This window comes from Uloborus diversus, chromosome 8, assembly GCF_026930045.1.
Source record: "Uloborus diversus isolate 005 chromosome 8, Udiv.v.3.1, whole genome shotgun sequence".
NCBI lineage: Eukaryota > Metazoa > Arthropoda > Arachnida > Araneae > Uloboridae > Uloborus > Uloborus diversus.
The window spans coordinates 158,635,385-158,653,185 of NC_072738.1; the positions used below are offsets into that span (position 1 = coordinate 158,635,385).

At 34.1% G+C, this 17,801-nt stretch overlaps 1 protein-coding gene across 1 annotated transcript in view; it reads left to right on the forward strand.

The window, feature by feature from the left end:
* Positions 1-17,801, forward strand: part of LOC129228707 (neurogenic locus notch homolog protein 1-like) — a 206,080-nt gene that overhangs the window by 46,195 nt on the left and 142,084 nt on the right. Inside the window, exons 5-6 of the mRNA XM_054863390.1 lie at positions 5,645-5,752; positions 16,768-16,875. Coding sequence (XP_054719365.1) covers positions 5,645-5,752; positions 16,768-16,875 — 216 coding nt within the window. The remainder of the gene's footprint in view (positions 1-5,644; positions 5,753-16,767; positions 16,876-17,801) is intronic.

The following is a 17,801-nucleotide window of genomic DNA, read 5'->3' on the forward strand; positions in this document are numbered from 1 at the left end:
GATCGAAAGCACTACGCATCATTCAGTCAGGGGTGAGTAAAATGAACATTTATACAAAAATTTCAGTGAAAATGTTTTTGGCATTACATTATTTCCTGTAATTTCGTACGAGGAAGTACAACTTTTTTTGTGTGTTTTTCATATCGCGTTTTTTTGATAAATGACACCCATATAGATAAACTTAGAAAGCAAACCCTATTTAGAAATAAAATTTGTAAGAAATCATTTGAGCCGTTACCGAGCTACTCCAAATGTAAACAAGAATTTTAAAAAACGGTTGGAAAGAAAATTTTAGCTGATACTAGGAAATTGATAATGCATGATAGTATGTTCCTTTGTTTCTGAATTAATACCTTGTTATTTCAGAAATGAGCAATGAAATGGAAATTTACAGAGTTTATTCAAAATGTGACCCACGTGAACTTAATTTAGTGTTTACGTATCACGATTTGAATTTTTGTTCCTAAAAAGCTTGCAAGTAGAACATTTAAGCAGATGCGGAAAAAACAATGCTTTGTTTATTAATCACTGCTTTATATTTTCTGAGCTTAGAAGATTGCCACTGCGAAAATGGATTTTGTGTTAAAGAAAATGAAGACTTAAAATGTGTTTGTAATCCGGAATTTGGTCCATATGATGAATATGAATGTAAAGGTAAGAGCTTAGTTTTGCTTACATTATAAGTGGGTACTAAAGATTAAGTACAATAATTGTCTAGTGCACTATTCAGCTATATAAATATAGAAGTGTGCTGATTTAATTTTCAAACGAATTGGAACCATTAGTAATTAACTTCGGAAATAAATGTTTTAATATTTAAAATTTTTGTTTTCGACTGACATATTTTTGAATTTCCGTTTTGTAACACTTCTCGATAAAATACAGATAGAATATTGTGCAATCCTTGCTGTACTGGTTATTGTTTTCTGATATTAATATATTTTTTATTTTTAAATTTTCCATAACACTTTTTTCATCCACTTGTATTCTTCTGCTTATTCCCTTTACAACATTTTCGAAGTCGTCCATGCATTTTGCTCTTGTATGTACTTATTAAAAAGCCACTAATTGTTTTCCTTAGCATGCAACTGCGGCAAGGGCGCCAACTGTACATTTGACAAAGGAATTTTTATTGATGATATACTTTGCATTTGTCCTGAGGGTTATGAAGTCAAGGGAGAAAAATGTATTGGTAAGCTGTTATAAATATTAAATTCTTTAACCGTAATTGTTTAATAGCACAAATGTTTTTTTTTTTTTTTTGCAATTTTTGTTCAAAAATAGTAAGGTTTTGCGAAAATCCACCTGCTACCTGAATAATGCACATGCTATGTAAGCATTCAAACATTAATTATCGAACACAAAGGCAAATTTCAAAAAAATACGAAGTTTTATCTTCACCCTTGTTCTTTGTACTACGTTTTATTTTAACTGTACAATTAAAATTTTTCATATGTTTCACATAATCAGTTTCAACCATCTGCTACTTACTACTGGGTGAAAGAGTTTTTTAGTTTTCTTTATGCCTAATTTAGATTTCTGTTTTGCCAAATTCTCCCTCAGCAGCAGCAAAGTTATGTAGTTCTCTACTCCAATTAAAATACGGATAATTTTTGGTGTATTTTTATGCCGTGAGACTAGTTCTTTGAGATTAGTCTCACAGGTCTTCCGGGTGGAAAGCTGAGCGAAAGCAAGTAAGTTTGACCGTGCGTACAAGGACTTTTATTTATAGTCTTAGGGGGTTTGGGATGTGTTGTTTCTAACCGAGATGACCCGGTTCAATCTCTGGCATGGGTCATGGGAATGAACAAACCACCTTTTTCGTACGGTATGTCAATCCTAGGGCTTCATGCTTAACTGTTAGAAGATGATGGAGATCAGGAACTGAATTTAGAATTCGTCTGTCGATAGTAAGCAGTTTGCAGGGACAAGCTTAGAAGAAAAAATTGCAATGACCTTACATTTTTAAAGAGCAATAAAAATAAAATTCAAACAACACAAAGGCAATGACAGTAACGAAATTATCTATTTTTCTCAAATAAACGCAGTACTACTTCGTGCTTCAGATACATTATTAAACACAGTGAGAGAAACTTTTTCGTAAGATAGTTTGATTCCATTCGATAACTATGCACATTGCAACAGTCTCGTCTCAACAACTCTTCATCATCAGTTAGGAGCAATTATAAGGAAACACTCTTTTGTTCACGAATGTGAACTAGCAAGCACATCGTCACCTCAAAGCTACAGTAGGATATCTTGCTGTTATTCCTGGGATTAGATGTTTTATTGTTGCTCTAAGGAGACTTTAAAAAAATGTTGTTTGACTATAGAAATTAACCGATGCGCTTTGGGCTGAATATGCTGAATCGATAGCTAGTTACCATTGCCGTTTAGTTTGGCAGTTCAATTATGTTTTCTGCCCAGTATCATTTCTTTTTACCAGATACATTTTGAGAAATTAATAACAATAACGTTCTCTATTGCGCCATTACAATAAATGCAATATTTATGCAAACCTTGCTTCAGTGTTATATTAAACAGCGTAACGAAGTTTCACTTTCAAAATGAGGTCGTTTTCCTATTTAATACATTATCGGGCTTGTGCATTACACTCAATACTTCATTTGTTCAAATTGCACAGACGCAGAACTTAAGCGACGAAATTTTTTGTTGTATTTAGTTTCATTGTGGATTTGGAATACGTACTTGAGATATTAAAGAACAGATGGTCAGGGAAAAGATAAACAGGGTCAGTCTAAATAATTCATAGCGTTTCAAGAGATTGTTTATTTACTGAACTACTACGCACAAATACAGCCGATGCACAGGAGTACCCCGAACTTAAATGTTTGGAGGAAGGAAAAGTTTCAATTTGCCGAATGGAACTCCAAATCTTGCCAAATGATGATAATTTCGCCAAACAGAACTCCAAATTTCACCTAATGATAGTAATTTTACCGAATGAAACTCTAAATTTCACCTAATGGTAATAAGTTTGCCGAATGGAAATCCAAATTTATTCCCAATGAGATTAGTTTTGCAGAAGGGTACTTCACATTTCGCATAATTATGCTAATTTTGCCAAATAGAACTCGAAATTTTACCGAATCGTCAGAAAAAGTTTGCCAAATACGGAAATTCTTGGGAGGTCACAGTGACCTTCCATGACCTCTCATCCGGGTCCTCTGCCGATACATTAAAAACTATACACAGTCGACAGGTTTCTGGTACATGCTATAAATGTTTGATGATTTTGCTTTGATCATCTGCCACTTGTCCTAATGTTAATAAAATTCCTTCCACACGGTAAATAGTATTTCTGTCCGTCAATGTTTTCAACGGCAGTATTATGCATTCATTGTGTTTTAAAAAGTATTGTTGTCATTGGGAGTTCAAAGAGTTAGTCCTTACATGATACGATTTTTTTTTTTAATTATTATTTTCCATTGACGTAACTCAACTTCCACTGTAAAAAAATTCTGAAACGTTACTGGGTATTCCCGTGTTACGTTTCGGGATTTTAATGGTTTTTATCCACTTCCTGGAAAACCCCAGTGTCATTGTCAAAAAGTTTCCTGAATTGCTACAAGTTTCACGAATGCATACTTTTCACTGTTTTAAAAAATATTTTTAGCTCCCAGTTTAAAAATTAACTGAGCGTATTTATTAAGTGTATCGGCTTCAGTGAAATTACGGCCTATCCATGCTAATTAAGCTCCCAAAGGGAGCGAATAAGTACGGACTACGTTGCTTTGCAAGAATTGCAGGCGAGTGAAATTCTTCTCAGCAATTCTGGCTTAGCTTTGGCCATGTTTGCAATACTGCTCTTGGAAACTTCCTCGATAAATCAGGAAGATGCCAAGCTATTATGTTATACCTTCCCAAGTTGACACTAATTTTCCAGAGACACGACTGGCTTTTAACGGCAAGATTTCTGAATTTTTCAGGAAGCTTCCAGGATAATATCAAGAAGGTTACTGAATTTTAGCTGAAAACGTTCCTGATTTTTGTAAGGTATCTTACTGGCAGAAATTAGGCACATCAGCTGCCCATTATTTTCCAGGAACGTTTCTGAATCGTTTTTACAGTGTTGATTGAAAAGAGCAGATACGACTTTTGTATTTGGCTCGGCAGTATGCATTTGAACACACAGTGTTTAAAAGCCACAAATACAGAATCATTAGGTTTGTCTCTGCGCTATCATATGGTAATCGGCATTTCCAACCTATTGTTTATTTTGAATGTCTAAAGTAAATGACCAGGAACGTAGTGAAAACCTTAAGCCTAACTTTAATGTGATTTTTGTAATTATTAAAATTATCATTATCTTTATTATTACTGGTACAGCACCATGCCGTTCGTGTCTTAGCCAGTTCATGTTTTAAATGAAACAAAATAGTTAATAGTTTATATTTTAAGTTCATTTCCATTATTCTGCCGTACACAATTTTCAGAGAAATTGCCTTAATAGTTTATATTTTAAGTTTATTTCCATTACTATGCCGTACACAATTTTCAGAGAAATTGCCTTAATAGTTACTGATAAATATTTTGATTTTTAACACGGGTGACAAAAAAAGGGGCACTTTAAAAAATAATTAATACTTTTTTTATAAATTTCTTAAATACCTGCTGATTAACATTTTGATTTTCAACTTACTTTAGCGATCGACCCATGCCTCAAACGTCCTTGTCAGAACGGAGGAACTTGTAAAAGTCACGAAATTGAGTATACGTGCTCATGCCCACCTGGCTATTCTGGAGATAATTGTGAAAAGGGTAAGATATTCTTACTTTTTTGCTCAAAACTAAGATGACTAAATAACTTTAGTGATAGAAAAATATATATGAGAGCGTAATTTAATATGTCTTTTTTAAATTAAATTAATTTTGTTTGTTTATTTCTGTATCTGTCTTTTATCATAACATGAAGATTTATTTCAAAGATTTATCTCGTTTTTCGTATGAGAAAGTTGGTTTCTTTCACAATGCTTAGATCATTCATCCCTAAATACGTTACTCAATAGTTAAATCACTCATCATCCATTCTGAAAAATGCAAAATGAACATTTAGGCCAAAATTTGAGTGAAAACATTACTTCCTGTACTTCATACAAGGAAGTAAAAAAAAAAAAAAACATTACAAAATGTTGTCCTTGTTGACTGATAACACGTGTTTAAAAGCATGGTTTCCTAGGAGGGAAATCAAAGATCTTCGGCGTTACGCTATGCTCCAGACATGCGCGCGCCAGCTAAATCAAGTCCTGGTTTCCTAGAAGCGAATCACAGATCTTCGATGTCGCTCCTCGCCGTGACGCTGAAATCAAAGTCAAGTGGATTCCGTCGTGGCCATTCATGACGTCGATTTAGCTCGGGCGCGCATGCGCAGAAGAATCAAGTTTTCCCCTCGGAGAAGAGCGACGACGACGATCGGCGAATTCGCTCCTAGGATATCAAAGCTCAAGCCTTGGTTTCAACGTTCTCAGAGTTTTTTTTATAATACTTACAACTATCAATCAGAATATTTTTAGTGCCATGAAAAAATGCTACAATATTAAGCGATATTATACATCTCTAAAAATTAACTTGTGCTTAGGCTTTTATTTGCTACTTAGACTACACTAAAAAGTTTATGTTACAGATCCTTGCTTTTCGAAGCCTTGTATTAACGGAGGAAACTGCACGGTGGCGGGAAGTACTTTTAAATGTTCCTGCAAAACGCCTTATTATGGTTCAAAGTGCGAAAATGGTAAGTATTTGTGACTTACTTTCGTTTATTTATTTTTTTTGTTGTTAGTATAACGTACCACACTTTGGCTCTGATAACGTTCAGAGAGATTAAACGATTCCTTTGTTGAAACAGCTGTAAGGAATGTTTCTTTGTTTCACTAAAGGTATAGCACTGAAAAAAAATTCCGAATCGGTCCTGGAAAACAGATGTTAGCTAATGTACCTAAATTCTAGCGGGGTATCGGTAACATATTCGATAAAAAACAGGAAAACTCCTCGCTAAAAGTCAGTAAGCTTCTTTAAATACCTTGGAATCTTTCCAGAGAATTCAGAAACTTTTCGATTAAAATCCGTTCTGGTTTACCAGGAAAGCTACTAAAAGCAATATGGCGGAAGCTAAGACAAAATTGCAAGCTGCAATCGAACTGCATGTAAATTTTGCAATGCTACAATATCCAATAACTGTATTTTCCTCTGGTTTGGGGTCCAATCAGACTGGAAGGGAGCCGAAGGCGAAATACCTAATAAAAAAGCAGATTATATTTTGAAAAAAATTAAAATTTAAAAATATTTAAAAAAATTTCTAGCTAACATGGAAAATCATGGAAAAAGTAGGAAAATTACAAACCAAGAAATGCTGTCATTTATGTCTTCCAGAAACTGATTTCTGAATATTTAGCTAAAGATTTGCGATAATGTAACTCATTGTGGTTCTCGATTTATAATAATGAGAAAAACAACTGTTCTCGTGGATCAGCTTCACAGGCTGCATTTGGAAACATGGACTGTAGGTTGGTGACCGCTAGCCCAATGTAATACGCGACAAAGTAGAATGCCGTTTGGTTATGGAAAAATTTTGGAAACATCTGATGCACGAATGAGGACATTATTTTTGTGTTTATTTATTTATTTTTTTATTTACATATTTAGTTTTCTGCAATATTTTTATCTTACTATCCATATATCCCGACATTTATTTATTTATTTGTTCATTTATTCATTTTTACCATTCATTTATTTCATCAACAATTTATCTATTTATTTTTATATGTTCGTTCGTTCATACATTCATTCATTTGAAAGGATTTAAAATAAAAAAAAAAACACACAGAAAATTTTCAATTTTAAAAGTAATATCTTTTAAGATTTTAAAAACTTATTAAGGAATAGTTTTTAAATTGAAGAACTTGTCAGAAAATATGTGCGTTTCTTCTCCCAGACTGGCCAGCAGAAGGAAATAAGACAGCGTATCAGGTCTAAAAGCGGTTTTTTTAACAAAAAAAAAAAAAAAAAAAACTCACACCGTTATAAAATAAATTTCTGCTTCGAAATCAGACACAAGACATATCTTCTATTTGACTAATCTGGGAAAAATCGTCGCAGTGTAAAGTACTTTCTACGAAATGGTTCGAGTAACGACTAAGTATCAGCAACACAAGTGAGCTGATAAAACTCCATGATTTGGGAACCATGCTTCCTACTCTAAAGGATGGCCTAGCTTGCACTTTCAGCCTGAATTCTCCTATTTCTTGTTTATAAATCAGTCAATATCCAATTTGTTACAGATTGTACGAATTGGGCAAATAATAATAATAATAATATCCTTGTAATAAAGAGAACCAAAAACCTTCTTCCACTTAGTTAACAATGCAGTATACAGGTTTAGCAAAAAAGAATATCCCGGTTTTAAAAATTAATATTTCATAAACTATTACACTTAGCACAATAAATGATACACAAAAGTAAAGAACTGTCAAAGTTTCTTTTCACTCACAAATGTTCGATGTGTGCGCCTGTCATAACGCGACACACATCTAACATACATTTTGGAGTGTCTCACTGTCAATTGTTCGTAGTACTAATGCGATCTTTCAATTCTTACAATGTTGTAGGCAATGGTTGTGTATACACCGTCTATGACGTAACTTCATTAAAAAAATAATATGGGGTTAGATTTGGGGATCTGGCTGGCTAACGCGTAGAAGGGTAAATCATGATCACCTGCACAGCCAATCCAGCGCTGCGTAACGTCAGTGGCGCAGCGAAGTGGAGGATTTGGGGGTAAACCCATCACCCAGAGGTCTTAGTTTTAACATTGTTTCCAATCCTAATACAGTATTTAATACAAGTGTAAGGACTGTTGTGACCAAAAAACCCCTTCCAGAAGGAATTTCTGGCTGCGTTAGTGTGAAATGTGCACATTTAAGTAGTTACGCATGTCAAAAAAAAAATTTCAGAGTTTATCTTTATTTTTATGTATTGTTTATAATGATAGGTTAATAGTTTATGAGGTATAAATTTTTAAAATCGGAATTTTCTTTTATGCTAATCCTTTGTTATTCGGCTGGAAATGTTCTGACCAGCAGCGAGTACGTAGCAACAGTTCCTATGAGGCGTAAAAACAGTCCTTTCCTTATTGGAACAAATCCTCCTATAGTTAGGGACAACCCGGATCGAACTTTCGTCATGAATACAAACGTTTCTAAGGAATGACCCACACAATTTCCGAGATCTCGTAAAGCATCGTCGACTTCTGTATTCGCGTTCGGAATTTCAGCAGCAATCGACAGCATTCCGTACAAGAGACAAGCCATGTACACTGCTGCTATCACTGGAGCAAAACGCAAAAGAAGGTGAAGCGATTTAAAATCAAAGAAATTGAACATCGACATGTACACAAAAATCGATGCGTACATCACTGAAGCAAGAGTCAGTGATTGCAAATGCTTATCTACCGCAAGTACCATTTTCGTCAATTTGTCGTAATACTGATGGTGTCTCAAATGCTGCACAGGTTGTGATTTTAAGCGGTGCGAGAAATCTTTAAGAACTTCTTTCATGTGCCAGGAAATAACACAATAGAATAGCGCATAAGCGTTATAAGGTATCACGAAAAATATAGATAAAAATAAAGCAGTTATTGATATAATGGTTCTTATGATCAAATTTCTGAATTTTTCTGACTCGACAATATGAAGTAACATAGAAAAATTTTCTTTATTTGCGCTGTACTTTTCCTCATTAATGGTTATTAGTTGAGCTGCGCATAAACTCAAGCATAAGAAAGCTGCGAAGTAAGCAATAAGACGAATAATAATTTTTACTTTTTTGTACCTCCTTCCACAGTCTACTGGTAAGGGTAAGCAAGAAACAGTATGAAGTACTTCGACAATATCTTTTTGCTTGTAGCTTAAAAGAATATTTATATAAATTACAACGAAAGCGTAACTGGTTTGTCCAAAGTGCTTTTGAGTCATCCCTTGCTGGACCAAACCAGTCGAACTGAATAACACAATCATTGTAAGTAGTGTTGCCATTCTCCAAAAAATGATAATCACTGGTTTAAAAATTCTTGTGACTGGTGTTAGCCTTTTAAAGGTGTCGATGCCACTGCAAAAAAGTAATACTTGTATTGGTTTATAAAAAGAACGGATGTCGGAAAAGTTATTCATTTCTTGTGCCTCTTTCCCTTCCGGAATCAAATCGGCATTCAGTTTCCTGTGCGTTGTTTTGTCTGATTTTACGAAAAATTTCTTTACCATCATTTTATAAACTTCGCCACAGTGTTAGCAAACGACTTTTAGTACTTTTGCACTTGCTTTTCATGATTCAATACTGATATACGTCCACATTGTCGTTTCTGTTTCACGTTGCCATCAATCACAAAATTCAATTCACAATAAAGTCACTATGTCTAATAGTGTGCTCGTTGCTCACACCAGCTGTTATATTCACTAAGTATTATTGATATCTCAGACGCAGAACTGATGCCGATGTGCACATTTTATTATTTTTATCAAACGCACTACATAAGTATAGGATGTAATTTTATGTTCTAAAGTACTGACAACAAATTTAAGTACTTCATTGCTGCTCGTTATTTTTGTATGCATGCCCTCTTCAATATCAACATGAATATAAAATACAGAACATTAAGTGACATCCAAATTTTCGCCTTGAATAGACAGATATATAACTCACAGTGCTCACTTATACTAAACATTACTTATTCCCGAAGTTTAACAAAATGCGATTTGGTGATCTATCTCCATTGCTCAATGACCTAACTAAATATTCTAACATTTTTATTGGTATTTACCTACTTCATGTAGAACATAGTTGAGATATGTTAGTAATGCCACACAAGTGTGCTAAATTTTCACTATTTGAAGTAGTACATAGTTGAGATATGTTAGTAATGCCAGACAAGTGTGCTAAATTTTCACTACTTGGTATCGTACATAGTTGAGAGATGTTATTAATGCCAGACAAGTGTGCTAAATTTCACTACTTGGTATAGTACATAGTTGAGAAATGTTAGTAATGCCAGACAGGTGCGCTAAATTTTCACTACTTGAAATAGTACATAGTTGTGAAACGTTAGTAATGCCAGACAAGTGTGCTAAATTTTCACTTCTTGAAATAGTACATAGTTGAGAGATGTTATTAATGCCAGACAAGTGTGCTAAATTTCACTACTTGGTATAGTACATAGTTGAGAGATGTTAGTAATGCCAAACAAGTGTGCTAAATTTTCACTACTTGGTATAGTACATAGTTGAGAGATGTTAGTAATGCGAGACAAATGAGCTAAATTTTCACTACTTGAAATTGTACATAGTTGAGAGATGTTAGTAATGCCAGGCAAGAGTGCTAAATTTTCCCTACTTGAAATAGTACATAGTTGAGAGATGTTAGTAATGACACACAAGTGTGCTAAATTTTAATCCAAATATGTAAATGCGAAAATCAAATCTGATATCTACGTCCTTTGATAAATGGCGTAATTCGGTGGTTTACTTTCAGATTAGTGTAAATGTTTTGGTGTGAAGCAGTTTATAACTGAAAAAAAAAGATATTAGTGTTCATTGATTTTTTTCCGTCCTCTTTTCTATAGCTCCATGCATAACTATAAAAAATAGCTTGATGCTCGATATCAAGGTCATAGCTCAGTGAAACATAGGTCCAAAATTCGCCATTTTCTTCATAGTACTTCCTTCGAATCCGGTCCTAAGTTTTGCAGTAACCTTGCACATACTGCATTGTCAATAAGTATCAATTAACTTCGCTATATGAAGAAAAGCAATCAATGGGAGATTTTTCTCATTTACTGAGTGGTTTCTTGGTGACATGATCAAAAACAAAATAATTTAGCGACATTGTCAATAACAGAAGCTTTCTATTTGAATTGAGTCAATTTTGTGAAAGCTTGTTCATCTGCTTTGAAGCCGGATGTGTCAATTCTGAATAATGAATTAATCTTTAAAACATATTACTTTTAGAAAGTTTCATGCGATATTTATTCTTTGATTTTTGTTAACACCATGCAGTCCATAATAAAATTAAAAAATACCTTTTTTTTTTTTCAAAATACCGTTCTTTTTCCTTTTATTTTACGATATTGATCACAATTCAGTTTAGTAGAGTGCTTTGATTCTTTTTATTTCATTTGCATTCTTTCGTAACAGTCACTGAATTTTTATTGAGAAACAATAAAGAAATAAGTCCGTCGTTTATAAAATGCTCAAGTTACCTAGTCTGATATGAACTGTCTTCCAAACTAATTGTTTTTTCTAAATAGTAATCAAGTTTTGGCAGTACAGAATATTTGGTTATTGACTGCGATTCACCGAATAATTAGGCTTGAAAAACGGTGGATCTTCGACCGGCTAGGATCGAACCCGGGACTCTCCGGTCACAAGTCTGGTGCCTTACCGATCAGGTCACCACGCCCGGACTATCGAATTAAATGTTTTCGTTTTAAAAATGCGCATTATATTTAGTATGTGAACAAAGACTTAGCTCCATTCATTGAAAAGCATAACTGAGAAACGTATATGAGCAATAAAACTTTGTATTAATGCATGAATTCCTTTAAAAACAGACTCCTGCTAAAACTAACACACGTGAACGCAAGTTTCTAAAAAAACTCTTAAAATGGGAATACAAGGTGTCATGCTGTAAGTAAAACATACGAAGATCATAAAGCATCTAATTCAATTAATCAAGTAATACAAGCTATTCTATTTCATTCAGTTTTAATTTATTATTTTATATGCTGGTTTTTTCAGTTAGTAGCACGTTATAATTCTGTATTGAGAGGTAAAGTTTCAAAATGTAAATTTTTTCAAAATCGGACTTATACTTGTGGCAATTTTTGAAACTATACTCCTTCGAAGTGTAAAACTGAGCAACACATAGAAGATATCCAGAGCGTTCGCGTGTTTCTAAACAGTTGTGTAGTCATCCTCATTGTTTGAAGAAGACACTGAAAAAAGTGTTTTTTAAGCAATCACGATTGCTTATTGTTCTCATTTGACTGTTTTGAATTCGTATGATTTTATTTTCCCGCCAGCACCCTCTGCCAGCACCACCGTCGCGCCGACCGACCTCACGATGCTGCTCCTCTTGCGAAAACCGTCTCCAGGTTGCGTCCTTTTCTACAGAGACACGCATACACACACACGCCTACACACTCATGCCTGCGCACAGACACAAACACACACTCCTACATACATACACACACACGAACGCCTACACACACACGCGTGCGTACACACACAGCACTGCATACACAACACGCACACACATGCATACATACACACATACACACGCACCCACACACATGCGCCTACACAAACACACACGCGCATTCATACACACACACGCTCTGAATTCAAGATGCCAAAAATTCAAATTAATATATGTATACTAGCATTCCCGTACCCGGCATTGCTCGGGTAATGGAATTAGCAGGGGTTAACAGTGCTTGGTGCACCTAGTTTCGAAAATCCCCTGTAATAATTACTTATTATCTATAATTTTTTCTAATTTTGGGAGGATCCCGGGGCCCCTGGACTCCTTATATATATGCCCTTGTCCTTAACCGATCTTTAACTGTTATTAACGATCCTTTTAAAGTATTGATTATCTTTGCAAACACAGGCCATCCACATTTTTTTGTTATACCTATGTTTAAGCAAGAACTTCTTTGTATACAAAGTTTTTAGTTTTTTTTAGTTGCTAAAATTATTAAGCTGCTTGATGAACTGACTTTGGAGCAAGCTACATAAAATTGGCCGTGTTGAAAGAAGTTTTCTCTTAAATTGATCCCTGCTACTTTTAATGTCTGTCCTTGTGACTTATTCATGGTTATTGCAAAGCAAACTTTTACACAGGAAACTGCACTCTTCTAAATTCAAAAGGATAGTCCGCCTGAGATGATGTTCTTAAAAACTTCGTTTCTAGTTTTGAAAAAATAAAAGCAAAAGGCAGAAACATTATGATTTGACTTGAGAAAAGCCTCAAAGAATCACGTGAGAAACAAAAACAATATCAAATTTATAGTTCGCTATCGACCAAAAGTTGAGATGAAGTACTGAATAATGATTTGAATGGAGGAAAGCCTTCGAAAATAAGGGATTTGAATTTCAATGACAGGTTTTTATTTTCGCAGAAATTAAGGGGTTTTAATTAATTTCTCCCGAACTAATTAAGATTTCGAAAAATCCTTTCTTAGTGGTTACTTTTGTAATCATGCGGACATGCCTGCCAGATTTCAAGTCTAAAGTTTCAGCGGTTTCGGCTGTGCGTTGATATATATATATATATATATATATATATATATATATATATATATATATATATATATATATATACATATGTTTTCTCAGGACATTGATTTTTATATATTAAGATATACTAGAGGACCCGACAGACGTTGTTCTGTTCAAACTTTGTAAATTAAAAAATTAAAATTTTCAATAAACTATCAAGTGTTTGAACCGTTTTGTTGAAAAAAATAAGTAAAAAGAAAATGTTTTAAGCAGCTTGGTGTCATAATGTGTATCTTTATTACAACTTGATTTATCTAATGAACACTGAGCAGCTGTTTTATTAACTATTTTTTCTCCCTTACTTCATGGTTTGTTTATTCAGCCATACTCAAAGAGTAAAAAGTGTCCTCAGATATTAAGTCTAAAAAACTAACTATCCATCTAGAACAAACGGGAAATCCCGCTGCAACATCCCCATTTGAAAAAGAATAAAACAATCGAAAGGATATCGTTTAAAAAATGATAAAGGTAAAAACAGTTCTTTGAATAAGCGAAAATCACCCCCCCTCCCCCAATGTAAAATAAATACATTCTTCAATCAAAGTGACGAAACACTCTTTAAAAATGAAAAACAATTCTTTGCAATTCGAAATATTTCGCCAAATAAACAAAAAATACAATAAATTACATTAACAATAGCTTCAAAATGCAAACAAATGATCCCCCAACTCTATTGTTTAAAGCCAAAGTCGCCAAGCCACCACGTTACTGTAATCCAGCGGATCAGTGAGCGAAGCTAACTCCGACCGATTAGCGGTTCGATCTTTTGCACGAAAACTTTTAAAACTTCAAATATTGCCTAATTTGTTCTTGCCACCAAAGATAAAGATCTTCCACTGCACTGATCTTTTGTGTACAGAACTATGTTGTAATTTATCTGGACGAAAATAAAATTTGTTTCGTCTTTAAATTCCATCATCTTTTCCTTTAAGGATTATAAAACTAATCAGTTTATTATTAAAGTATTCTTGACATTGGTGCCAAAACTCAGATGGATTTGAGCCGAGAAACAAATGTTGCTGGGCACGATACTTTCTGATCATTTGGTTAGGAAAACCTAAAGCACCGATCCGGTCACATGGTTCAACTACGACGACAGAGCACACGTTTTGCGTGAACTTTACTTTACCAGTACTTTACTTTAAAATATATCTCGGGACCTAAAATCGTTGCTTTCAAGAAATGAAGGCTTCACACACACACACTCTCTCTACGTTTTATATCTTCTCAATTGACATATCTCAGTAGGAAATTTCATTACAAAAAGCAGAACTGGCTTTCTTATTGTCCTTTGGCAACGGGTTAAATATTTATTTCAGTTCTCGCTCAACAATAGGTTAAAATAAATATTAATCATTTTTGAGATATAAACATCCAATGTTTAATTAATTAACAAAAACGTTTCCGATTCGATCCATCGCGCTTCGAAACGATGCTTGCCACAATTCAATTACACACAAAGAATTTGATCAAAATCGGTCCAGCCATTTAAAAGCCTTATGGTGACAAACGTCCGCACAGAAGGTTTATATATATATATATATATATATATATATATATATATATATATATATATATATATATATATATATATATATATATATATATATATATATATATATATATATATATATATATATATATATATATATATATATTCAGTTTTTTTGTGATTTTCTTTTTTCCTATCCAGCAGGTCTACAATCGATTGGCTTTATTTGTCGTGTGAAATTTAACTAAAAGCATTTAGTTTACTAAAAGCGCTTTTGTTGGATGTCTTTTCATCCATAAGCTCATTTCTTTTGCATTGAAAAAGGCGTTCCTTGTAACGTTGATACACGTGTCTGCAGAGATCTGCAATTTGTGCTTTTTGACGTTGTTATTTCATACCTTACTTTTCAGCACAAAGGTATGTATTTATCTCATTTAGTAATGAATTTCACTTTCTCAGAAAATTTGATGTTCAATTATTGTATGAAATTCAACTAAGTATTTTTTTCTATTAAATTTTGATGCAAATGACAATTTTGTGTGTGTTTTTTACATAAATTAAGCACATAGTTTAATCTTTTTACGTTTTATAAAAAACATGATTATAGATTACATTTAATCAAATCACTGAATCGCATATGACCTATGGACCATAGATTTAGTATAGTTGGTGTATAACTTCTTAAGTTTCTAAACTGATTGTGTATAGTGCGATTATCTATCTACATTAACTGAATAATTTAATAAATGGGGAGTTTCCCTTTATCCATTTGTCTCCAGATTAAATTGAAACAGGCTAGGGCAAACGGAAACATGATTTCTTTCACTAACAAAGTCAAATTTAAACTCAAACTGACCCTTTACTCTTCAGAAGTGTGAAGCATTAATTCTTATTAGTAAACAAGATGGACAATGGAAAATAGCACCATCTGGCACATTTTACATGAAGGTTTTGATGTAAATGGACTTGAAACACACCTAAAGGAAACTCTTGTTCTGTATGACATTATTACCTCTCAAAAAGAGAATTTTAAAGTAATAGAAATGTAAGAGATGCAGTGGATTCTCTCTATCTAAATAAACTGTAAAAAAATTCCAAAACTTTACTGGTTAATTCAGTGGAACGTTTCGTTATTTGAGAGGTTTTCACCTATTTCCCCACAAAATCAAGTATTTTCGCAAAAAAGTTTACTGAATTGCTGAAAGATGCACGGATGCAGACTCTTCACTGGTGTGAAAAATGTTTTTTGCTACTAATTTAAAAATGGACTAAGCGTGTTTATTAAGTGTATCGGCTTGAGCGTGATTTCTGGCCTTGCCCGGATTGACTAAGCTCCCAATGGGAACCAATGAGTCTCTGGATAGCTGTCGTTTTGCGAGGCAGGAATTACAGGCAAAGAGTATGCTTGGCTCTTGCTTGCAAGTCTCGCGTAACTTTGGCCATAGTTATTCTAATGATTCTAGGGATTTCTTGGTAAATACGGAAGGTTCTAATCAATTACTATAATGCTATTTAATATTTCTAGAAGGTTCCCGAAAGCTGACTGGTTTTAACAGGGGATATTTTCTAATATTTCAGAAAGGTTACTGACTTTTATCAGAAAACGTTCCTGGTTTTTGCAAGATATGTTACTGGCTGTAATTGGGCACATCAGCTGCCTATTAGTTTCCAGGAACGTTTCTGAATCGTTTTTACAGTATACTCCCTAAAGTTAACAAACTGATATTCAGAACACACTTTGATGATAAAAGCAAATACATATGCATTATCCAGGCTAACTCTTGATCAAATATTTCCATGATCTGAACACTTTTGTTCGGTCCTGTGAGGATTCAGAATTGAGATAATCTGCTATATGAGGTAAAATGCTACAGAAAAAAATGAATGTGTATCATATTAAATGAGATGAAAAATATTGTTTTACAGATCCGTGCACCAAAAAGCCTTGCCATAATGGAGGAAATTGCAGTGTTTCAGGACAGTCATTTAAATGCAAATGCAAGTTGCCTTACTTTGGGGATCTCTGCGACAATGGTGAGCTAATGATCTCCTTTTTTTATCCTCAAGGAATAGAGATAGTTATAGTAAGGATGCTCACTAAAGGAAAAACACGAATAAAAAGTTAAATGTGCAGAAAAAATCAGTATAGCTTTTAACGAAATACGAGGTTTAAGTAAGATCCGAATTGCCGTATCCAGTTGAATGTCCCGCCTACATTGAAACGCGCAAGCGTACAGACTCCCGGCATGACTTGTTCAACAAACGACGCCATTTGCATTGTTCATGCAATGTTCTTTGTACAGTGTCAGTTTAAAAATTTTAAAACAACTGATCGGCCCGCCAAGTGTGAAATACGGTCGGTGATTCGGTTTTTCACTTAGACGCGCAATACAGTATAAGCAACGTGGGTTTCTGTCGTCTTGGGTTTTGTTACTGCATGACAGTAACAATGCCCCATTCTGCTATTCACACTAAAAATCTGATCAGATCTTTTGGATGGGAACAGATCGACCACACACCGTAAAGTCCGGACTTGGCGCCGAGAAATTTTCACTAGTTCTGCTTGTTCTCAGCGACAAGCATTTCGCCACAGATGACGAAGTGAAAGAAGCAGTTCAAGACTGGTTATCCTCACAGCAGGCAGACTTCTATGACTTAGGCATACAAAAGATTGTAGAACGTTATGATAAATGTTTAAACAAATATGGTGGCTATGTAGAAAAATAGAGAAACATGTAAGGAATTAAATAAGAAAAGATTTTGGAAAAAATGTGTTTTTTTATTTTTTATAAGTCGGACCTTACTTTACGAATAACCCTCATATATTGCTTCACAGCTTGAGGCACAGTTTGCAATCAACTAAGTTGCATGAAAGTTTTAGGGAATTTTTCCTTGTTTATTTGAATGCAACATGCATCGAGCTGTAATGTCCGACATGGCAGCTTAACCTCACTCAAAGT